Source organism: Antechinus flavipes, chromosome 1, assembly GCF_016432865.1.
Source record: "Antechinus flavipes isolate AdamAnt ecotype Samford, QLD, Australia chromosome 1, AdamAnt_v2, whole genome shotgun sequence".
NCBI classification, from domain to species: Eukaryota; Metazoa; Chordata; class Mammalia; order Dasyuromorphia; family Dasyuridae; genus Antechinus; species Antechinus flavipes.
The window spans coordinates 93,862,848-93,888,531 of record NC_067398.1 but is presented as its reverse complement, the minus strand read 5'-3'; the positions used below and the strand labels follow the sequence as shown (position 1 = coordinate 93,888,531).

The 25,684-nt window shown below is 36.3% G+C and overlaps 1 protein-coding gene across 1 annotated transcript; it reads left to right on the top strand.

Moving 5' to 3' along the window:
* The first annotated feature begins 3,801 nt into the window (after positions 1-3,801).
* TAL2 (TAL bHLH transcription factor 2) lies at positions 3,802-24,308 on the top strand. Its single transcript, XM_051977496.1, is given in 3 exon segments — positions 3,802-4,235; positions 23,808-23,986; positions 23,989-24,308. Coding segments are annotated over 2 exon segments (357 nt in total). The 5' UTR covers positions 3,802-4,235; positions 23,808-23,817; the 3' UTR covers positions 24,177-24,308.
* The last annotated feature ends 1,376 nt before the right edge of the window (positions 24,309-25,684 follow it).

Sequence of the window (25,684 nt, the reverse complement as noted above, 5' to 3'; positions counted from 1 at the left end):
CATGTGACATCACTCCTGTGCAAAATGACTATGGGTCATTTTGCAGCATTGTATCAATTGTTTAGAAATATATTCACAAACTGGAATGAGTCTGAGAGAGGGTGATCAGGATTTTGAAAGTATTCCATGTTCTATGAGAATTACTTAAAAGATATGGGGGTGTTTATTTATGGTGAAGTATTATATAGACAGTTATAGGGACATGAGCACACAAAATATTTGAAGGACTATCAAATGGAAGCCATATTATATTTGTTCTTGGTTTCATAGAGAAGAACTAAAAATAATAGGTGAAAATTTCAGAGAAGTAGATTTAGGTTGAAAGTAAAGAAAAGATTTCTAACAGAACTGACCAAAAGCAGAAATAGAATTTTCTTCATCACTGAAGGCCTTCTTGCAGAGGATGGCTCAATGTCTACTTGTTGGTGATGTCATAGAACGGGATCCCATTCCGGTATTGGCTCTAATTCTAAGACTGTGATTCTATGTTCTGTAGACTCCCTGGCTCACAATTGGTACTTAGTAGGAAATAACAGTGATTATCCAAGCAGGGAACCTTAGATTCAATACTGCATTTTACTGAGTTCTACCGTCAGCTACTCTCTGCTGATTTCACCCACAACATCATTTCCAGTTAGGGAGCAGCAGGATTAGCTCAATGGGAGGCAATTATTATGTACCACATCTTGTCACTCTTCCAGGACCTTGAGAGGAATCGATATACTGCTGCAACAGCAGTCATTTAGCAGATTATTTCCTCACCCAGGGTCCTGTGGTTTAAGCTTCGGCCTTTGCAAGTGCTGGCTGGCCTTTAGGGTGGGGACCTCTAGAATCCATTTGTTCCCCTAATAACTGTTTTAGGAGAGAAGAAAAAGCTAGAGTGGGTGAGGGACAGCCATAGATAAAAGGAGAGACCAGCAAAGGTAATCTCTTCCATGTTTCTGCCAGTACTTAACTGGGCAACAGCTGGTTCTCTAGTTTTCTCTTAGTTATCCCCTGATCTCTCTCTCTTATGCTCATTTCATCCCATATACTAGTTTGACTCTATTCCTCTTTTGCCTGTATGAGGATAATGGTGTAGATAAGCAGGCTTTGCAAGGAATCAGTTAGCACCAGGGTCAATTAGAGGAGGAGACATCATCAGGGATGAAAAATCGCCAAGCATTCCCTGTTTTGCTGGCCATTAACTTTTTGTTTTTGCCCCTTTTCTTCTCAAATATACCTTTGTCTCCTCTTTATTTAACACTACAACCGACCTAACTCAGCTCCTTATCCCTCCCATTACTTAGATTATTGCAATGGCCTCCTAACTGGTCTTCTTGCCTCCAGTCTCTCCTCTCCTTAATCCATCTAAAACTGCCAAGATGACATTTCCAAAATCCCATTTTGACTATGTTACCCCAGGAGCTCTAGTGAATGGTTCCCAATCTTTTCAGGCTGATTACAAATTAATTACTCTTCCTAACATATATTACATTGTAGACAAACCAGTGGTTGGTCTTGTTGTTCCCTGTACACATCATTCTATCTCCTGTTCAGGTGGTCCCTCATGATTGAAGGATTTTCTTTTCCACTTAGACTTCCACAACCTTTCAGGGTTCAATTCAAGGGCAGCCTGCTTCAAGAGGCACTTTCTGATTCCCCAGGTAGTTAGTCTCTTCCCCCATGACTTTATTTTTATTTTTATTTATATTAATAAATATATATTTATTGTATATCCCTATTTTTATTTAGCTGTGAATATATTGTTTCTCCTTCAGGAATGTAAGCACCTTAAAAGAGGGAGCTGTCTTCTTTTTTGTTTCTGAATTTACAAGACCTCACACAATGCCTGGCACATTGTAGATGCTTAGTAAATATTTATTGATTTTTTTTTTATTGAATTTATTGATTTACTGAAATTTAATTGAAACTGTAGTACTTCCCTAACTTTCTGATCTCTGATCTTCTGAGTTAATGATTTCACTTCCTCTGTTATATTAGTCTTGATCATAATATTAACTTTCCAAATACTTATTGGGACACAAGGGCATGAAAACATTAATTTGATCAATGTCTCATGCCCTTTTATTTGTGTGTTGGTAACTAATTTATGGAATTATTAGGGCAGTTAGGTGGTAGAGTGGATGGAGCCTTGGGCCTAGAAGTCAGAAAGGCTCATCTTCCTGAGTTCAAATTTGGCCTCAGACTCTCACTAGCTCTGTGACCCTGAACAAGGCACTTAACCCTGTTTGCCTCAGTTTCCTCATCTGTAAGATGAATTGAAGAGTAAAATGGCAAACTATTCCAGTGTGTCTGCTAAGAAAACCCCAAATGGGGTCATAAAGAGGCAGCCATGACTGAAACAACTGAACAACAATAAAAGACATTTCTTTGGGCATTCACCAGGAAAGACTAAGATGGCGGTGAGGAATAATGTTTCTATTACATTTTAATAAAGCACAGTGGGGTACAGGGGCAGACAGCATGAGTTACAGAGGTAGACAGTAGGGAACAGGGATGCAGTGGGAGGAAGACAGGTGGAATGGGGAGGAATATGTGACACAGAACTGGGGATAGGCATTGGACTTATTTAAGCAGCACCAATTCTTGGGAGATGAAAGAGTGTTTTGGGGCAGGAATTCAGGGTTTCATTTTTATAGAGTTTTGTAAAGGAACTAACTCTTATCTAGGCCTCCTTAGTATTAGTTCATTAGCATACCTACATCATCTCCAATTATCAGAAACATTTGGCATTCTACCATTCTTACTCCAGATGCCTGAAGCTTACCTGAGATTTACACTACATGTGAATAGTTAGAAGGACTAAAATATCTCTCTAGAAAGGCCTGGCTGGATTTCCCTGATTTAGCACAGAGTCTCAGGATGTGACTTTTTAGTTAAATTTGTGCTACATCTTACAAGTAACTGTTTTGATCAATGGAACAGTCTGCAAGTGACTTCCAGGTTCTCCTTTGCAATCTTATTTCTTGTGGTATTATGAACAGAAATAGTGGATTTAGGGAAGGGATCAAGTTTGGAGGGAGCTGATGTTTAGTTCAGTTTTTTTTAGCATACACAGTTTGAGATGTTGGCAGGGCTTCCCACTCAATACAGTCATTATGTCTGGGGCTCTTATAGTCTGATAGTAATGGAGATACGGATTTGAGAATCATATGAATAAAGATGATAAATGAAATCTTTTGAGTGGATAAACTTTACTAAGGGAGAAAATGTGGAAATATCAAAGGATAAAAGAACCAATTACAGATCTTTAGTCAATGCCCATATTTAGGGCAATTAAAATTAAGAAAATTTGGAAGCCAGTCAAGAAGACTGAGGAAAAAAGAAAAAAATGGGAGAAAGAAAAATGAAATACATATAGCGTGAAGAATTATACCAACAATGGTCTCATTGGTCTCAACAGAGCTAGCTTCTTCCATCTCTCAGAAAATGTCACTCTTAAATCAGAATATGTTGAAAGTGGGGGAGATAAGTCCCAAGACCTTGACACCTTTGCTGAGGTTAGATTAATGAACACATTCCTAACTCCCATGTGAATGATTCTCTGAATGCCTCTTTTGTATAAACAAAGCTTTATGATCTGAGAATTGGGATAGCTAATTCTGTTGCTCAGTACCAAGGTTTTCCCCAATTACTTTCTCAACCTAATATGTAGCTTCCATTTCTTTTTGGGGGGATGAAACGGGGAGAGAGAGAGAGAGAGAGAGAGAGAGAGAGAGAGAGAGAGAGAGAGAGAAGAGAGAGAAAGAAGAGGAGAGAGAGAGAGAAGAGGAGAGAAGAGAGAGAAAGAGAGAGACAGAGAGACAGAGAGAGACACAGGCACAGACACAGACACAGAGAGAAAGAGAGACAGACAGACAGACACAGAGACACAGAGGTTGGGGGAGGGAGACAGACAGAGACAGAAATAGAGAGACAGAGAGACCGCCACCCCGCAGCAACGGCAGTGAAGGGGACAGTGTGGTGAACAGGAGATGCTGGGAGCCTGTTATCTCCAGGGAGATGCAAAGCAAGTTGCCTGGATTGCCGGGACTAGTGGTGACACGCGCCAGACAAAGGCGCCCGCATCCTATAAATGAGGCAGCCGGGCCGGAGTAGCCGGCCGCAGCTACAGCAACCCAAGCGGTCGGGCCGAGGGAGTGCAGAGGAGAGGTCGGGGACCCTCCGGCTCTGGAACCCGCAGCAGCCGCCTCTGCCTTCCCAGCAGCTACCTGGGTTTGAGAAAGAAAGTGGTAAGGACTTTCCGAGGTATCAGAGGGAAGGCAGAAACTTTTGTTGCGGGAGGGAGGTGGGGAGAGCAGAGGGGAAGGGGGAGGTAAAGGAGACCGAGGGCTGGGGGAGAAAGGCGGGAGTACGCCTGTTTCCTGAGGCTGTTATAGTAGACTTCGTACAGAGAGCAAGCGGGGATATCCAAGTGAGAGCATCCTCCCGCCCTGTGGTAACTTTTACCCCAAGTTTATGAAATGGCTTTTCCTACTTCTTTGTGAGGGTCCGAATGAGGAAAGGACTTTCTCAATTCTAAATTTTCTCTACTACCCAAGTTTCAAATCAGATCAGTTGAGATAACAGAGATAAAGCCCTTTGCAAACTTTAAAGAGGTATAAAAATGCTAGCGTTATTAGATATGAAAATATGATTTTTATTCTTAATATTATTGTCACTAACAATTCATCAATAATGTTACTATTATTCAAATCTACTTGGATCTTAATTTGAGTTGGTTTTTTATTTGTGGGCTCAATTTTCTTAAAGTTCAAAATTAATAAAAAGCTTAAACCCACTTAGTGCCCAGACAGGCTTCCTGGTGATGACCAAGGCCATGAAGTATTGATACCGCAGCCACCTTTGTCCATCTTTTAAAAGTGACGCTGCTTTTCTGAAGATGAGAGGGCTGGTGGGGCTAGGGAAGAGGATGTTTGGTTCCTGGGGCTGACTTTGATTAAGAGACATTCTGAATGTGCATATGCTTGGAGTTTATAATTTGTAGGCAGTTTGTGTGCATGGTACAAATCCATCTCACTCTCATAAAAATATATTTGAAGTCCTCATCTTTTATGCCAGTGACATCCCCATGTGGAGCCCATGGGCCAGTGGGGAATACTTTTTGTCCTCCTAACTAAACTCGCCGTTTGATTTCAAAAATGAAATTAAGCAATTAGGTATATTGGCAGCTGGTACTTCCCTAAAGGAATCTGTTAAAAGCAGATATTAAACTGTAACAAAGAACTATCTTGCTGTGTGCCAGAGTTCCATATTCATACTGCAGCCTGCAGCTGTCCTAAGAGCAGCTAAGTGAACTATCAAATAAAGGTAAACAGAGGTAATAAGCTGAAAGGAGATGGGTCAGATGCAAATGCATTTCAAGATCAGCTCCCATTCATTTTTGCTCTTCCATCTTGCTTCCTCTCCAATTACTCTTCAGCCTAGAAAACTTCATTTTGTTTCCCTGGTAGAGAATTCCAGCATTCTGAGCCATGCCATCCAAATGGACAGGCTTGCCCTGCATGTAGAAAGCATACAGACGTAAGAACCTAATAAATCCCAACACAAAGCTACATTCTGTGCTAGGAATGAAAGAGCCATTTGCCTGAAATATAAAACAGGTCAATAAATCTCTATCCTCCATGCTTTTCTTATTTCCTGTAAAAAAAAAAAAAAGCTAGTAAGAAAAGTTATAGACATCTGTAAGAAGATGCTGGAAACCCTTCTTGGGAACTCTGTAAGTTAACTGGATGGTTATGAGAAAGGAAGAGTAGAACAGAAATCATTCCTACTGATCCTTTGTATCAAATATCATTGATTCCCTTGTACTGAGATAACAATACCAGAGCCTTGACCTTGAGCTTCTGGGGTTTTGCTTTGATAAGAATATTTGCATCCTACTTTTAGATTTATGGGCTGGAGTCCCAGTAAGAACTAGATTCAGATTCTGACTCCAGTACTTGTGTGACTTTAGTCACCTATTATGAGTTTCAGTTTTCTTATCTGCAAAAAGGGAATAAAAATCTTTGCATTGTCTTCTCAGAGTATTTGTTATGAGCAAAATTCTTTGCAAATCTTAGAGAACTATGTAAATGTGAGTTATTATTGTTATAGCTTATCACTGACAAGAGGAGCACCAGTAGTGTGGTGGATAGAGCGTTGGAGTGAGGAAGACCTGATTTCAAGTCCTGCCCCTCACCAGTTATGTGACCTTTGGAAATTCACCAGATTTTAAGACAGGGATTTTGGACCTTTTCTCTATAGCTTGCTCAAAGGCTTTGTAGGTAGACTTCAGAGCATTGATGAACCTTGGATGTGGGAAAAATTACATCTTTATTTTCTCTAATCTGTAACTGAGATTTAGAATTTCCTTCAATCATTTTAAGTCACTATTCTGAGAAGGGATCCATGCATTTCACTAGACTGCCAGAGGGATCTCTGGCACAAAAAAGACCAGGAATCCTCATTCTAAAAGCACTACATTGCAATTTGCACTGGAGGGAGACAACTTCTATACAAGCAATTCCAGAATATTTTGAAAAAAAAACTAATTCTATGAACCTAACTTTTCTTTTTTTCAAGTTTTTTTTATTTAATATTTTTATTTCCCCAAGTTACATGTAAAATAATTTTTATATTCTCCCTTCTTCTTCATCCCTTCTCCCCATTAGGAAGACACATGTGAAATTATACAAAACAATTCCAAAAAAGACATGTTACAAAAACAAAACAAAACAAAACATAGATCTGTATTCAGTATGTGCCTAAATTTTAAATGAGAAGGCTGTCACTGAACACTGACTTGGAAGTCACCAACTAGCTGCATGATCATAAGCTGCATGATGATAACCTTTCCTTCTTTGTTTCTTAGGAATCTTGAATTAGGGGAGATCTCTAAAAGTTCTTTGAGCTCTGACCATCTAGGACTTCATTGAATTTTTTTTGAATGAGAATTGGTTGACCTTGTTCATCAACTATTGGGCACATAGATGCACTTCTCAAGTCAGGAAAGATCTTTGGTCTCTAGTCTAAAGATCATTTATTCCCTAGCTTCTTAAACTGTGGTTGCTGCCTGATATGGATTCTTATAACTGAATGGGGAAGGAGAGTCATAGAATTTATTATCAATAAATGTTTCCATTGGATTCCTATTTTAAATATTTATATACCTGGAGTCATGTAAAAATTTCAGGCAAAAGGAGTCATGAATGGAAAAAGTTTTAAAAGCTTTGATCTAGTTCACCTTTCTAATTCTACAAATGGGGAAACTGAGGCCTAGAGATGGTCAATGACTTGCCAAGCTCACACAAGTAATAAACAACAAGGTTAGGATTTTCACTCAGGTCTTATGGCTCCAAATTCAGCTTTCTTTCCACTGCACCATGCAGCAGCCTCTGTCATCAAGATTAAAACAGAAAAATTCTGGAGAAGCTAAACATAATTTTTATCTTATTATCTTATATTTTATTATTAATTAGTAATATTAATTATTAATAATTATTATTATTAAGATTTTATCTTAATCCCTGTTCTTTTGCTTTCCCCTTTCTGATAATTTTTAAGCAGGTTAAATTCCTAACCTCATTTGAAAAAAATGGAAATCAGCAGGCAGTTTTTGATGCTTTGTTGATATTTTGGCCTGATCACTCACTGAGCATTCCACTAAGAGCCTACTGCTCACAAATGGAATTTTACAAGCTTCTCCTTTTTCTGTCTCTGGTAGTTCCACAAAGTGAGTCCCTCAGAAAAGGAGCTCATATAGCCTCGTCTAGTCTCCCCATTCTGATTTAGAAAAAGCATCTGCTGGTTATAGCTGACTCAGTTAAGGAGTTAAACAATTTCCTTTAATGTGGAGAAGCTTAAATACAATTAACTTCCCAGCCCCAGCCCTCTGAATGACAAGTAACTCAGCCAATCGTCAAATGTTAAAAAGAGGACCAAGAGGGAAGAAATATCAGTGTTGTCAATTTTCTCCCTTTACATTTTATAGAATTAGGGTCTCATATTTGAGATATAATACATACAAACGAGATATAATACATACAATCTAGTACACATTTATTTTAAGAGCCTGTGATTTCATTGATTGTGGATAGTGCCTCAGCCAAAGCAGATCTCATTTGTCTATATAATTTAGCTATAAAATTTGAACTTAGATCTGCTTGAGACTGAATATAGTATTATGCCAAGCTGCTTCCTATGTACATAAAACAACAAATATCCATTAATCTCCTACTGGTTGTAGAATCCTGCGCTAGGTTCTGTGTGAGACAAAATTGAGATGACACAATTTATATTTATACATGTTTCTTTTTTGTCTTTGTATTTCTAATATTTAGCACAATTCTCTACACATAATAGGCATTTAACAAGTGCATGTTCAAATGGACATTAGAATCTTATATTTAGAACTAGAAGAGACTTTAGCTGTCATATAACACAGGGGTGTCAAACACAAATAAAAATGAGGATTATTAAACTATACATAAGGATCCATAGGGCCACATATTGACTTACAAAATTGCATATTGACATTGTCTATGTTCTATTGCATTTTGATTTATTTTATTACTATTTCCCAATCTGGTTTAGGGCTCATACATTTGATAACTCTGATCTAATTCATTTGTTTTACAGATGAGGAAAGAGAAGTTCAATCACTTGCCTAAAATGACATAATCAGTAGTTGCTGAGATGTTTATGATCCACTGGATTTGGGATCAATAGGACATGAGATCAAAAGCTACCTCTGACACTTACTTGCTATGTTATCTTGGACAAGTCATTTAACTATCTTTGTACCTCATAAAACAAAGACAGTAGTGCCTTAGTCTGAAAGTGAAGATCAAATATGATGAATGTATGTAAAGTTGCCTTGCTGCCTTCAAAGCTCTATATAAATATTATTAGCTATTATTATTTGGTGGCAAAGCTAGGATTTCAACTTACATCCTGTGCTTATTTCCACAGATAAGTTCATTAAAGAAATTCAAAACTTAAGTGTTGTATGAAGTTTTAGAGAGAATATCATTTCTGGGTGGAGAAAGGGAAGGAAGGAAGATTTTTCTGGAGCATTCTAAGAGGGGGAGGGAAGGCATTTCCGTCAAAAGGGAGTCTAAAGGACAAAGCCCAGAAGTGGGAGACCACAGTATGCATTTGTAGGGATCAGAAGTAGACAAGTTTGGCTAAAGTGAGAGCTCAGAGGAATAATGAATGAATAAGCATATATGAAAAACATTGTGATAAGCACTGAAGTTAACAGAAAAATAATTCAAACCCTGATCTCAAGGAGATGGCATTCTAATAAGAGGAGAAACGCAAATAGGTTTCAGAGATGCAAAAGTCTAGTGGTCTTTAGGGCTCAGTGTTAATAATTACAATATCATAATATAATGCATGACAGCATGACAAACATGATGTACATGACAGTATACATATGACACATGTAATGTAATAACATATGTAAGACAATGTAATAGAATACAACATAAATGCTACATATTAAAAATATAACAATGAAATATGACATAATCTAATATACACATATAATAGAATAATAATATAATATACACATAATAGTATAAGGGGAAAAAAGGCAACAGACATATATTAAACTTTTATTATATACGTAGTAAGCACTGTGTAAAGAAAGACGGTCTCTTCCCTCAAGGCACTTATATTTTAATGGGGGAAAACAGCACACAAAAGAGAGTGGAGAGAGTAGAGTTTAGTTTAATATGATATAATGTCAAATGATACAAAATAATATAAACCTTGGAAAATTGGATGATCCCAGATTATAAAGACCAATTCTTACAATGCTAATATTTTCAATTTTAATTCTAGAATGAAGATAGGCTAAAATAATTGTGTTTATCATCTATCAGTTCAAGTGATGAACCTAGTACATATATAATACATATACCTGAAAATGGTGGTGAAAATATTAATGGATTGTAAGGCACAATGGAATAAGTACTGTATTTGAAGTCAGAAGACCCACATTTAAATCTCCTTTCTGCCTCTTACTACCTGTGTGATCTTAGCCGATTCATTTGATCTTTTGGGGATCTCAGTTTTTTTATTTGTAAAATGAAAGAGTTGGATTAGATTACTTCTAGCTCTAAGTCTTTGATTTCTATGACATCTAAATCAAATGGGAAATTTATTTCTCAGTGGGGAAGAGATTGATGGATATGTGAGTCAAACTGGAAAGTAATCCATTACCTACACAAAAAGATTGGCAATTTGTTTATAGTTTATAGCCACAAAAAGATACTTGGGGCATTGAAACTTGTCAAGGTAGTAATTGTAAGGATCAGAACTTGAAAGTCTTCTTGTCTCAAAAAGTGCTTTGTAATACACTTGTTAAAAAAGAAAGAAAGAAAGATAGAATTATGTGAAATTTGCAAGCCAACAGGAAAATAGACACTATTACATCAATATAAACAGATTATATCCGTTTAGAAACCACTTCTTACAGGCTATTGTCTTAACTCTTCTTTAATTGAGGAAATGAAGTAAGTATTACCATTGGATAGGGAGCCAAGAAAAACCAGTTCAAGTTCTCACTTAATTTTTCTTGGTACGAGTACCACGGACTGATCAACTTTTTTGTGGTAAGGGCTATTTTATTTTTCTCTTTCACTCTCCAAGATCTTTCATTTATGCATTTGATTATTCGATTCAACACACATTTTTTAAAAGCAGCAGCTACTGTGTTCCAGGCATTGTAGTAGGTGTTAGAGAAATTCCCAAATTGCTTTCTACTTAAAGAAAATAAATAAAAAAATAAAAAAAAAAAAGAAAGAAAGAAAGAAAAAAGAAAAAAAGAAAAAGAAAATAAATCAGTCCTGGAAGAGCTTCACTTAGACAAATAAGTGAATTTTAAAATCTACAAAAAATAAATCAAAGCAGTTTCTGGTAGGGGGAAACCCTATTGGGGGTGTTCCAATATAATTGGCACTTAATAGAGATTTGTTGAATTGAATTGACTTTCACCTTTCCAAACCTCACTTTCCTAATTTAGTAAAGTTGGGATGATATTTATATTTTCACTACTTAACCCACAGACTTGTTGTAAGGAAAGTACTTACTACTTAAAAATAATATTTTAACCTATTTAGTTTTTAAAAATACTTTATGCCAAAGGAAGTATTTTTGGTCTCAACTTTTTGTATAATTGAATTTATTGTAAACAAAATAATCAAAAATTGTAATAAAGAAGTTGCTTTAAAATTAACACAAATTTCAGTGAAATAAAACATTCAAATATATATATATATATATATATATATAATAAATGTGATCATTATTTATAAAATATTAATTACACATTGAACTCTCATAGGAAACTGTGTATCACCAGATCTTAAAATACCAATTAAGAAAACCCCATATCCCAAGTGTGGAGTAGATATAAACTTGCCTTCTTATCTGCTAACAGTCCCAGAATATTATTGCTGCTCTAATAGCCATTTGCTTTGGAATGTCCAAATGTCCAAGCTGAGTCTGTTTTGTGTGTGAAGGAGAAGGAGGGGTGAGGAATGGTGAATTGTGTCTGAGGCCTCCCTTCTGCCTCCAATCTGAATAGCTTTAAGCAGAGATTGCAGAGTTCCTACTATTGAGAGAGGTCTTCATCTGCTCCCTGCATTTCTTAATCTTTTGTATAATAGGGTCTTGATCTGCATTTGGCCTGCTTATTTAACCTTCTTTTCTCTCGAAGGGGAGAGTGGGGAGGGGGAACTTGAGGAAGTAGCAGGGCTAACAGATTCTGGGCAGTCCACTTTTCTGCCTGGTTTGACATGATCCTTCAGTACCCTGTGAGCTTCACTTCATCAGTGTGTGGGTGACTTTGGGTGAATCAGGCTGGTTTATTAGCTAATGAGCCATGTGGGGCAGAGGGTTTCAGGGGAATATTTCTTGCCTCTAGGGAAATTGCCTGTTTCTAAGAATCACAGAATCTCAGTTAGTTTTTGTTTTAAACCATCTTTAAAATGAAGTGGTAAGAAACAATGGCTAAAAATCTTCTAATCAGCTCTTGTGGAAAGAAGACCATCTCCCACTAGAAATCCCAAGTAATCATCCATTATCATCTACTTGAAGACTCCCAGTGATGAAAAATTCACTACTAAGGTAGTCTGTAGTCTCTCTAATCCTCAGTTTCTTAATCTTTAAAATGTTACTCATTCTGCTTTTGGAGAAAGGTTCCTATTAATAGGAAGTTTTTCAGTTTCTTCTTTTTTATACTGTTCCCCCAGTTAAACGTTTTAGACGCCTTATTTTTCTAGGAACCCAGATGAATTTTTTACCCCAAACAATTCATTTTTTCACCCCAAGGTAAGGGGATGATTTTCAGCCAACCCAAGATTTCTAATTCCTATGGAGAGAACCCCAAATGGTCTGGAAGTTTTGTAGAGATCAGGCTTTCCCACAGAAGGGAATCACTTCTTCATTGAGGCAAATTGCCTTTTTTCTAACTGCCATCCATTGTTCCTTATTTTGGCCTCTAGAATCAAGCAAAGTAAGTTAATCCTTCCTCAACACAGGAGTTTTAAAATACTTGAATACAATCCTTGTTCTCTCATTGTTCCCTCGTGTGTGTGTGTGTGTGTGTGTGTGTGTGTGTGTCTGTGTGTGTTTTCTGGACAAATCATCTGTTTCTTCAATTGATTTTGGTATAACTTCTGATTATCCTCCTACAAACTTATTCCAGATTTTTAGTCTCTTCTTAAGTGAGATGCTTAAAATGGAATGCAACTGACCTCTGTCCTGACACTTACTAGCTATGTGATAAAGGAAAGGCCAAGGGAACCAGCACTTGTTAAGGGCCTACTATGTGCCAAACCCTGTGCTAAGCATTTTACAAATATTCCTTCATTTGATCCTCACTACAACCCTGGGAAGTAGGTGCTATTATTGATGAGGTCTTCAGTGGTAGGTGTGATTAGGAGAGGGATTTATCCCTGAGGCAGGCAGGGAAGAAGGCTCTGATGAGATCAGTTTAGTTCCATGGTCCCCTCTCTGGGGAGGGTGGTCCAAGCTGAAATCCATGTTATGTCAAACTCTAGGGACCCGCCCTCTCTAGGGGGTCTCCAGAAGTCTCATCTCCCTGTCAGAAATCTCAGACACCCTGAGGCTAAGCTTTCCCTATAAAATCTTCTTATGGGCCATCCCAAGGCTGCTGCCCTCCTTTGAGTCAGTCCTCCATGGAACTCTGCCTCGTGGTGTCTTTTCCCTTCCTTTTCTCCTTCCCTCAGCCACCTGGTATCTCCCCTAATTCCACTAGGCTTCTCAATCCCACTTTTCCTCTTTTAGAGCTAACTCTTAGGGTACTAAGTCCCTTTCAGGATTTAGCCTTTCAGCTAAGAGCATAGCCCAACCTCATGGGGTGCTCCCTTTCTATTGGGTAATTCTGAGTTTCACTGAGGAGCCTGTTTTTCATATGCTTTCCCAACTCCTTCCTTCCTTCCTTCCTTCCTTCCTTCCTTCCTTCCTTCCTTCCTTCCTTCCTTCCTTCCTTCCTTTCTTCTTTCCTTCCTTCCTTCCTTCCTTCCTTCCTTCCTTCCTTCCTTCCTTCCTTCCTTCCTTCCTTCCTTCTTCCTTCCTTCCTTCCTTCCTTCCTTCCTTCCTTCCTTCCTTCCTTCCTTCCTTCCTTCCTTCCTTCCTTCTTCATATCATAGCCTGGTTCTATAGGCATTTTTTATTCACTTAGTATTTTCTCTGTGGATTGTTGGTCTAACTATTTAGAGTAGTTTTCAGTTTTATTAAGGAGATCCTGATGGCAGTACAATATTATTTGCAAATAGGAGCATCTTGCCATTTTTATATGATCCTAATTCCACATGACCTATGTACAGAAAATCTATAATTGTGTCAAATATGTTTGGTAAATTTATGTTTTTCCATCTCACACATCAGTTAGTACTGACAACCAGAGGTCCATTGAACAAGTTACTTTTGAGGATGAACCCCTCAAGAAATCACATCTGAGCTTTAACATGCAACCTTTTGTTGAAGGGAACAGTTTTGGGTTTTTGAATTAAATACCATTTTTTAGACAATAAATAATAAGCATTGTAGGACCTTAAATTTCTGCATCTTTAAGTCATTTATATAACTATGATGATTTGGTCTGCTATGGAAAATTGTTTGCCAGTCTTCCTATTCCATCCTCATTTTCATCAAGGATATACTTCATATATACATTAATCATTTTCAGCTATTTTATAGAAATAAGAAAGAATAGATAAGGTTGGCTAGTAATTGGTATTCTTTTTTACTTTTTTTTTACTTTTACTAATCATCATGTGACTTTGTCCCCTACATTCAGATATCTTACATTTTTATCATCCAATTCTTTAAAAATGATGTTGCTTCTAGCACAGTTTTTCCCCAGGTGTATTGGGATGGCTTTGTTGCTTGTCTAATCTCTATCTCCTTTAGTGCCAATTTGGCACATTATAGGGTGAGAAGTTAGAGGCCACATGTGAGTCTGCTGTTATCTAAGATGAAAAATGTGTTTTAAAAGTGCTGATAACTTTGTTCAACTTTCACCTTTTTTTATTTTTTTTCATACTGAACCAAAATGTACTTTTGGTCTTCATGCTGTGTGATCTTTGGGCAGCATTAAGATTCATTTCGGTCAGAACTAAAGAAGCCCTAATCATATCACATATGGAACAACATGCTCAGTCTGAATGAAGGATTTGATGAAGGACACTGATAAACTGGGGAGGATACAGAAAAGTATGGCAAAGGGCCTTGAGGTCATGGCAAAGGAAGATCACTTGAAAGAACTAGATATACCTGGGTTTGAAGAAAAGACTCAGTAGAGAATATGATAGTAGTTTTCAAGTATTTTAAAAGCAATCATGCAGAAAAGTGAAAAGATTTGATAGAGTGAAAAGAATTCTGAAAATATGGATTTATATGTTGCCTTTAAAATGACATGGGTGACTTTGGGCAAGTTAATTAATTCCCATGGCCCTCAGTATCCTCACCTTAGGAGTTGGGCTAAATGGCTTCCAATATTCCCTCGAGTTCTAGATGATTTTGGGAACTTTTTTAGAAATTGCAAATAGGAAAATTTATATATAATGTTAGGAAAACTTCCTAAGAAGGTATTACATTAAGCATAAGTTAGATATTTACTTGTCAGGTTTTTACTCTGACTCTGTGGGTCAGTCAGCAAATCATAGTCTCACCCTCAAATCCTATCCCTCCAATTTGAGATAGGAATGATTTTTACATTTCTATATACAGTAACATTTTATTTCAAATATAATAAATCATCTTTTAAGACTGTCAAAACAATCCTTAAATCACGGACTATACAGAAATAGGGGTAGGCCAGATTTGACCTGGAGACTGTAGTTTACCAATTCCTATGTAGAGGAATTCTTGTTCAACTATAACTTAGCTACATGGACCCTGATACCATTCTGAGAGTCTATAATTTTACTAGATTTGGACGATCTTGTTTTCAAAGAATTTTTCTGCTTCTTTTTTTCTTTAATAGATGTTTCTACATCTATTGTAATTTCCTTCGTGTAATTCTAGTATGTGCACAAAATGAACATTGTAAGGTGAGATTATCTGAAGATGCACAAAATGATGTATTTTTTCCTTTGGAACCAATTCTTTCTTTTATTCTTCTGTCTAGAAGAACTTATGTTCTTTTTTTTCTCTTTTACCCATAAATTTTTTATATAATGTTCATAAAAATATGATTCAATTCCTTTAGTAATATATATGTATTCATTGGTTGTTAGACAAAATTTAGAGTACCAAAAGTTAAATAAATATTTGGGCATGGTCTATACAATTTTATGATTCTTAGTATTCCCCTCCCATTTTCTATTCAAGCATGTCATAAAACAGGGAGATATATGATCACCTAAATTGTTACCAGTGAACTACTGTGCTTACAATCAGTCAACCACAATTACCTCATTTACTAAGATGGGATTGTTATAAAACAGTAACTACAAAAAATTCCTCATTGAATTTTGGAACTCACTTTCCCACAAATACACATGGCATCCATGAGAAGAGTGAGTTCAAACTTAGGATATAATGATAATAAAAATGGCAAAGTCACTCATAACTCAGATTGTGAATTCTAGAAGTATTTTCTCTCTTCATCTTGAAGCAAAAAACATATGTACAGCATTTCTGTTGGGAAGCTTGAGAGCTGGAGTTGAAAAGGGTCTATTCTTCTTCATAGCTTGACTTCCAGTTGCCATGGCAAGCTCTCATGTTTCTAGTCATGTCTCTTCCCCCATGCCAAGGATTTTACCCCTCAAAGTTGCCTTTTCCCTTGAGCAACTGCTTTTCATATCTATGTCTATGGGAAGTTTGTTTCTTTATTAATTCAATTGTGACTCAAACTCTTTGGAACTGATGAATTATTGAATTTATATATATGGTGTCTCTCAGTAAGTTGCTATTAGATTCCATCACTATTGGTGGTAAGGTGGTGAAGAGAATTGCCTGCTCCCCACTCCCCATGGGTCTATTTCATAAAACTCTTTTGAACCTATATTCCCTCAAAATGCTGAACAGTTCCTAGATATTTAAAACCTTGCAAAGGTGTACCCAATTCTCATTAGTTCGGTGTGATTACTCTTTTTAATCCACTTCAGAGACTTGTTTACAGTCAGTAAAAGGATCACTGGGAGTTACCTTGTTAACACATTAATACCTCATTACTCCAACTAAGCTGGGGCCCCGAGGAAGAACCAAATACTACTTTACATAGATGTATATGTGATATATATTAATAGCATAAGGCAGTGTCACCTCTATGCCAAATATTAATGCTTCTCTCCTATTAAAAAAGATTTTATGGTCTTGACAAATCTTAAAGAAATTAGGTAGTTAAATTTATAATATTCATTTAGCACTAAACATATTGTTTTTAAGAAAGTGAAATAAAAATAATTTTAATTAATTCAACATTTAATAAGCTTGAATATTTCTTTTCTTGTTTGTTTTAATTGAGCTTTTACGAGAATATATATGTTGGTATTTGCCTATCAATATGCCTATTTACATACACAAATATAATTAAAATTTTTCTTATCTTTTTAAGGCAAATACCAACATATATATTCCCATAAAAATAAAATTAAAAATAATAGAAAAAAATCCACAAATATGACAACCACCCTATTTTCTTTCCTTTCCGTACTTAAGAAATGACAATGAACTAATAGAGATTATTTCCCTCCCACCTCCTTAATTGAGATATATATAGTCCAGTCCCTAAATTACTTGGAGTTACTAAGCCCAGAGTAGTAAATACTCTTCTTAAATTGAACCACTAGTTTCTCCTTGGGTTCCTTTACATGAAAAACTTTTTAGATGTGTACAAACCCCAGAACTGCTGGTCTCTCTCACATAGAAAGTTGGAGCAAGAAACAACTTAAGTATCATGGATTTAGAACTGGAAGAACCCCCAGAAAACTAATCCCTCCTCCCAGTTTTACACTTGAGAAAACAGGCTCAGAGCTTTGTCTAATTCATGTAGCTAGTAGCTAGTAGGTAGTAGAGCTGGACCAGAATCCACAGTGATGAAATCATGGTTCCATTTGATTTTCGAAGTCTTGGAATCAGAACAGAGGTAATTCAGCCCAATGCTTATTTTACAGGTGAGGTTCAGAGAAGTTATGCTCTCCAAGGCCACATAATTTGTGGAAGAAGCATAATTAGACCCCAGTTTTCTTAGCTCCCAGGCCATTGTTCTCTTTGCTACACTGAGTCTTTCATTCCTGTTGTGATGTTTAAAAAGATTCAAGAGACATAAGTTTCTTTGTAATGTAACCATTTTATTGATAGGGTTAGCAGGTTATTTAATACAAGGAGAGAGACATTTGGCTGTCTCTCTTAGACCAAACACAATCATGGCAGAGGCTCATAGTTTACAGTACCCTTCAAAACAGTGGGTGGTTCATCAAAGAGCAATCAAATCTATTTGGTTAACATGCTTGGAGGTGGCTATATAAAATGAAGGGCTGAGTATCTCTTGGACACAGAAAGAATTTCTATAGCAGGCCGCCCATCATTTTTGGCTATCAATTCAAAAAAATGTTTAATAACCCAAACCAGAGCAGAACACAATGGCCTCCTTATCTTAGATTAAATTTCTTGCAAAGTTTGGGTGGGATCTGACAAAGATGAAGAGAGTTAATGCAATCTCATTGTCCTTCAAGAAAACTTTTAAATGATAAATGTTAAAAAAAAAAGGGAAAGCTCTAAATCTTTTCAACATATTATTATTTTTTTCTGGATGAGGTAATTGGGGTAAAATGACTTGCCCAGGGTCACATAACTAGGAAGTATTAAAGGTCTAGGGTCATATTTGAACTCAGATCTCCTGACTTTAGGGCTGGTGGCTCTAGCCACTATGTCCCTCCAATATAGTTATTAATAATCCTTTCTCACACTGTCTTAAAAAAATCCCACAAAACTATAGTCACTGTTTGTTTTGTTTTAATTGAAATTGTTATTAAATTTATAATAAAATTACATCGAGTATCTAAGAAGATCTGGGACTTCATTAGCATAAGGAACATCATAAACACATATAAAATCCATTTATTAGCAGATCTTAGCATCCTAGAGTTCTCTGAGAATAATAGATCAGTACGGGGTCACATCTAATAAATGTCTGAGGCAGGATTTAAAGTCAGATCTTTCCCACTCATAATCAAGTGTTCTATTTTTTTTTTCAATCCTGTGATTTCAATCCTAGTATGAGACACTCCCAAGGGAAAAAAAATTCCTCTACCAATTCATATTATGAGACTGAGACACCTAATGACATATATAATTACCAAGTTTTTAAACAACTGTAGAGTATTTGGCATAGACTATTTTTCTCTTACTGACTTTCTCTGAATCTTGTAGTCTGTATGTAGAGGCCTGTGATTTCATTGTTGTAAATGATATTTGGGTAAGGAAACTATCTCTCCCAAAGCAGGTTGGCAACTTCTTTGAAACTTGACTTATGGGGTTGCCCAGAGTACCATGACTTGCCTGAAGTTCCACAGTCAGTAGGTGTTAGAGATGGGACTTGAATCTTCATTTTCTTGCCTTGGAGACCAGATCTTTAAGTGGCATCTGAGTGCCTTTCCTACCATCTGTGCCACATTGAAAGAGATAAAGTGTTGTCTAGGAATGCCCCAAGAACCTCCACATAAAGCATTTGGAAAAGCAAGGACTTACCAGAACTCACTGGATCATGCTCTGGAAATTCTTGGCTTAAAATAGTAGACATGTCCTAAGGAGAACCTTGAAACTTCTCTTCTCTGTTTTTGCATTTATCTAATTGTTTAATTGGTTTTTAAATACATATTTTCACTATGAATTCATATTCATTTAATAGCTAGTATTTATAAAGGGTTAAAGTTTGCAAAGTGCTTTAAATTCTATAATCTTAAAGGAGTAGGTGCTATTGTTATTTCCATTTTCAGAGGAGGAAACTTAAGAGGTTAAGTTAGTATGTTTGGAGTTCCATTTGCACTCATATCTTCTTAATTTCTAGTCCAGGACTCTCTCCAGAGCCTCATCTGTTCTTTAGACACAGTACTGAAGTTGGATTCTCTTTAAGTAATTGTTCAGAAAAAGGCTTGAATTTCACTTATGGGAGTACTATTTGTGAAGACAGAGATGGGAGAGATAGGATTGTTCAATTCACTGAAAAATTTTTAGGTAAGGAACTGGGTTTGAGAAATTTTCCATGGAGCAATTCCTCCAACTCCAGAAGAATGAAATGAATTTGACTTTATGAGTGTCATATCTAATGATTTAAATTCTTCTCATTCCCTCCCCCAACTCATCAATTCTTAGACGTTTTAATGTCCAGGGAGCATAAAGTGAAGTTCCTAGGAACTATTTTTATCCACTGGTTCAAAGAAGAGCACTAAAACATTTATCCCCATAAGAAAGACAAGCAGTTTTGACTTAGTCTCAATTTTCTGGATAATTGCTTTAGGCTCTCATTTCCCTGCATGGGGGAAGATGATGAATTTCTGTCACAAACTAAGTTATAGGAATTGTCTTATCCAGCTGTGTCACAGTAGAAAGAACATTGAGCTTAGAGGCAGAAGACCTGAGTTCAAATCTCAGCTTGGTTACTTGCTAGCTGTGTGACCTTGAGTAATACAGCTGTCTGCTTATCAAAACATTTACATTTTCAATCTGAAATGATTTAGTCACTTAAATTCTCAGAGCCTTAGTTTCCCTATCTATAAATGAGGGTAATAACACTTATTACTTACTTCAGGTTGCTGTGAGACAAGAGAGTGAATGAAAAAGCAAGTTGTGAATTGTAAATGTAAGCAAATTTTAGTTATAATAATAGTAATTACTATTATTGTTATTAGAAATCTAGGTGGCTTAGTGACAGAGCAGCAGACCTGGAGTCAGGAAGATTCATCTTCCTGAATTCAAATCCAACTTCAGACACTTGTGTGATTAGCTATGTTTTAATAGGCAAATCATTTAACTTTATTTGCTTCAGCTTTCTCATCTGTAAAAGGAGCTGGAAAAAGAATGGCAAACCCCTCCACTGTATTGGCAAGAAAACCCTATATGGGATCTCAAAGAGTCAGACATAACTGAACATGATTACCAAAAATTATCATCATACAGTAATTGTACAAACACTGTCCCATAGACTACTTGGAAGCTCTTTGTGGCCCATCTTCAGTCCCTGGAACATACTCTGGAAATTTGTCTTTAAAAAAAAAATCACTTAATTTAATGAACTATTGACAAAAAACAAAACAAAACCAGGCCCCCGCCCCCCAAAAAAGGATCCTAAGATAGAGATGAATTTTTCTGATTCTGTCTTAAAGTACATAATTCCCTCTCATCCATTATTCCATGATGAAGAGTCCAAAATGCCCTTTCATTTCTGAGGTCTTCTCTACTTTTGAGTGACCAGACTTTGCTCTGATCATGCTCTTTGGGTAGGAAAGTTGATCATAAGAGATTAAATGATTTACCCAAATTCACAGGGGAAGATCACAGTGAAGCTGCATTAGGAATGCACAAATGAGTTTATTTATAATCCTTCACTTAGCTTAACTGATTTGAGTTTCATATCTGTACTTTGAAAAATAAAACTTAAAAATGGGGAAAATAGAGAAAAATTTACTATGTAAGCAAAAGTCAAGATATCCAAAGAAAGTATTGAACCCATGAGAAACAATTCAGTGGTATAGTCTATCAAATTAAGACATGGGAAACATGGGTTCAAATTGCTACCAACTTACTCTATGATTTTGAGAGTCATTTAACTTTCTCAGGGTTTCACCTGCAAAGTAGCAATTATAATCATTATCCCAAAAGATTTTTTTTTTGGGAGGGGGGAATGGAAGTGGAAGAGAAGGGCAGAACTGTGACTTCATCACATTAGAAGTACTCCCTTTCTGGGAATTCCTTCCACTGATATCACTGTTTTCTTTGTATCTTAGAGTTGTCTGAAACATTGAAAAATCAAGTACCATCAATATTTAAAAGTAAAAAAATATATATTTCCTGCCTCACAATATGCATGATTATGGAATTCACAATAAGTCATCACTGGTAACCCAAAAGGCCATCTGATCCTCTATGGGCCCTTCAAAAGCTTCTGTAAAAGGATATATATATATATATATATACACACACACACATATATATATACATATATATATATACATATATATATATATAGTATTTTATTTTTTTCAAATACATGTGTAGATAGTTTATCAACATTCATTTTTGTAAAACTTTGTGTTCCATTTTTTTTTCCTCCTTTCCTTACCTTCCCCCTCAACAAGACATCAAGCAATCTAGTTTAGGTTAAATATATATAATTCTTTTAAACATATTTCCATATTTATCATTTTGTACAAGAAAAATCAGATCAAAAGAGGAAAATGATTTTTAAAAAGCAAACAAACAACAAAAAAGTGAAAATATCATGCTTCTATCAACATTCAGACACTGTAGTTCTCTCTCCTAATGTGGGTGATATTTCCATCTTGAATCTATTAGAATTGCCTTGAATCACTGCTTGTTGAAAAAAACCAAGTGCATCACAGTTGATCATCACATAATCTTGTTGTTATTATGGATAATATTCTTTTGGTTCTGCTCACTATATCATCAGTTCATGTAAGTCTTTCCAGGCTTTTCTGAAATCAGCCTGGTCATCATTTCTTATAGAACAATAATATTTCATTTCATTCATATACCATATCTTATTCAGCCATTTCCCCAATTGATGGGCATCCATTCAATTTCCAGTAAAAGTACATTCTTTTAAAATATTTTAAAATTAATCTTTTCCATTTAATTTTATTTCCAAATTATTTCTTTTCCTCCTCTACTTTCCCTAACCATTGAGGAGGGAGGTAAAAAAAATTAAGTTGCTACAAATATGCAAAACAGGTTCTCACGTTAGCCATGTCCCTCTCACAAAAAAAAGAAAGAAAAGAAGAAAAGAAATTCTGCTTTAATCTGTTCTCTGAGGCTTACAACTTATGATCTGGATAGATAATATGTTTCATCAAGAGTCCTCCAGAATTATGCTTAATTACTATATATAATAGGATACTCTAATGAAAGACCATATTTTATCCAAAGTTGCCATGGTCTAGATAACCTTGATTAAACATTTGTACTTATCCTTGAAAAGGGAAAAAAGACGAGAATAACATTTAAAGATAATTTTTTGGTCTTTCTTGATTTAAAAAAATCCATCCATGCTCAAACTACCAAATGCTCATTTTTTAATCTCTTTACTCATTACATTGCCAAGAAAAAAGTTTTACCTTGAAAAGCTCTGTCCTTAGCGTAGAGGGATTGCTACAGACTTAAAAAATAGACAGTAAGAAGAGCATAATGGTGCTTTGGTGAGCATCTGCCTCTCTCTATTCAATGCTACAATACTAATGTAGATATATGCATTAAATACAGTGAAACCCTACTTTGAAATCTCCTTTTATCACTCCCACCTTTTTTTTCTCTTAATGCTTTAAAGGATCCACAATTTTATCAGAGTCTTTATTCCTTCCACATTACAAATTACAATCCCTCCATAGTTTGTATTTTTTCCTAGCAAATAAATAAATAAAATAGAAGAAATTTAAAATAAGAAAAACAACTCTGGAATCTACCTTCTCTTCCAACAATTAGGCAGCAGAGAGCCACATAATGTTCTAGAGGAGAAGAGTTACATGATCTAAGTGATGAGTTAAAGAGATAACACAGGGGGCTTCAGAAATGTGAGGGAGAATAGAGGAGAAACAAACTACAGTTAGAAAAATCATTTAGAGGCTGTTATAGTTTAGATAGTAAAAGACGAAAGCTGGAATTAGGTTTTTGGGAATGGGTATTGCAAGGAGGCAATAGATTTAAGAGATACAGCTGAGGCAGGTCTTGGAGATAAATTGGATGTGTGTGTGTGTGTGTGTGTGTGTGTGTGTGTGTGTGTGTGTGTGTGTTGGGGTCTCTGGTGAAGGAGAGGAAAATCGAGAGCATTTCAAGATGTGAGCTTGCATGACTAAAAGGGTGGAGGTGCCGGAAATAGGGAAGTTTGTGGAAGGAGCAGGTTTCAGAGGGCAGATAAATTTAAATTGAGGGACAACATATGGTCAGAAAGGTAACCACCAGGCATTAGGAGCTCTTGGAAAACACAGAATTGAGGGTCTATGTACAAGCTGGTGCTCTCTCGGAGCAGCATTGGGTACAATCATTGGGGGAAGAGCTGCCAGATTCTCTTGCTTGGTTCTCCTGGTCTTTTTTTTTTTTCCTACCCCCAGGGAGTCAAAGATGGCCAGAAAGATCCTCACAAATACCAGGGAGAGGTGGAGGCAGCAAAATGTCAACAATGCCTTTGCCAGGCTGAGGAAGCTCATCCCCACTCACCCCCCAGATAAAAAGCTGAGCAAGAATGAAACCCTGCGACTAGCAATGAGGTACATCAACTTCCTGGCCAGCGTCCTGGGGAGCAAGGTCTGCCGCAGACAGGAGTGGCCCCTCCTGGAAGCGTCTTGGGACTATTCCAGCAAGTGCCCTGCTTGCCAAGCCCAGAGGACATGACTCCCCTCGGAGACGCTAGGGTTCCCTCCCCTGGGCCAGACAGCCACCTCCCAGAGTACTGGCCAGAACCTTCAGTTACAGAACACTGAGCAGGGAGAAGTCTCTGGATTTTCTTACCTCCCACCCCCAGCCACACCACTCCCCAAAGCAACCTACTGCTCAATGGCCTTATTTTGCTCCATAGTTTGTTTCATGAATAAAGTATAAGATATGATGCTACATAGGCACAGTATTTGTTGATACCCTTGATTATGTAAATCTAGTTTCCATTTTTGTGCAAGAGTTTTAAACCTGGGATTTGCAAATTTAACAAAAAAATTGATAATTGTATTCCAATGTAATTGTTTTCCTTTGTAATCCTATGTATTTTATTTTTATGAATTTAACATATTTTGAGCAAGAGTCCATACACTTCACTAAATTGCCAAAGGGGTTGGTGACCAAAAAAGGTAAGACTGTCTGATTTAGAAGGGAAAAAAAGATTATTCACTTGAGATGAACAGAAAACACTTGAGCAATAACAGGTTTTTAAAAACAAATTAGACTTAAGGAAGTAAACTAAAAATTAATTCTCAAAGAGAATAAATTAAAAGACAATTAAAAATAAAGGGATCATTGGGATAACTATATATGGTACATGTTTTTGTTCATTAAATGGGCTTTCCTATTTTATGAATATGTGCCATAAGATGTCTGTAATCAAGAAAGAACATGTAAAAAGTTCCAACAACTGGAAGAGGCTTTAAAGGTAACAGTTCAATAACCCCATCATTTTATAGATCATGGCAAATGGAGGAGCCCAGAGAGGTAAAATAATTTGTGCACAGTAAATAGAACTGCAATTTGACCCCAATTTTTCTCCAAGTCTTTTATTCTTTTCCCACAATACCATGTAGTGTCTTACATAAATCAGAATCAATTTTTTGTGGATAATAATCCATTAATTATCAAATTTCTTGACTGCATATATTATTAATATCTTAAAGCATTAATTGAGCCTGGGCCTCTGATCATGATATGTGCAATTATAACATATTAGAGGGGACTCAAATGCTATAATTTACTAACTGTTATTAATAACTTCAATGAAAGCACTTCATATAAATAGTAAATGATTGGAGTTGTCAGTAGTTGTAAAACAAAACTAATTGACTTGCTAGTTTTTCTTTCCTATAATAGAACATTAGCTCAGTTCTTATGAAGAGCCAGTAAAATCATGTATGTAGAGTGCATTACAGACCTTAAATTATTATGTAAATGTGAGCTATTATCTTTATTACTGTAATATAGCAAGCAAGGCAAACACATGGATCTGGCAGAATTCATAGTTGTGTGCCACCCTTGTACCTAGGTTCTAAGATGAATTGTTCTGCTCAACACAGAATATAAATCGCCTCATTTGACCGTCTCTGTGACATTTTGTTTCCTCAAAGTTCTCAGCAGTCCATTGGATGTTTTTTTTTTTTTTTTTTAAACCTTCTCAGCTGCAGGTAGGAAATTGATAGATTTGAGATTAGAAATTCTACTTTGCACATAATATCTGAATTTAAATTTCCTGTCACTCCAAAAAAGAAAGTAATTTATTTTGAGGAGAATA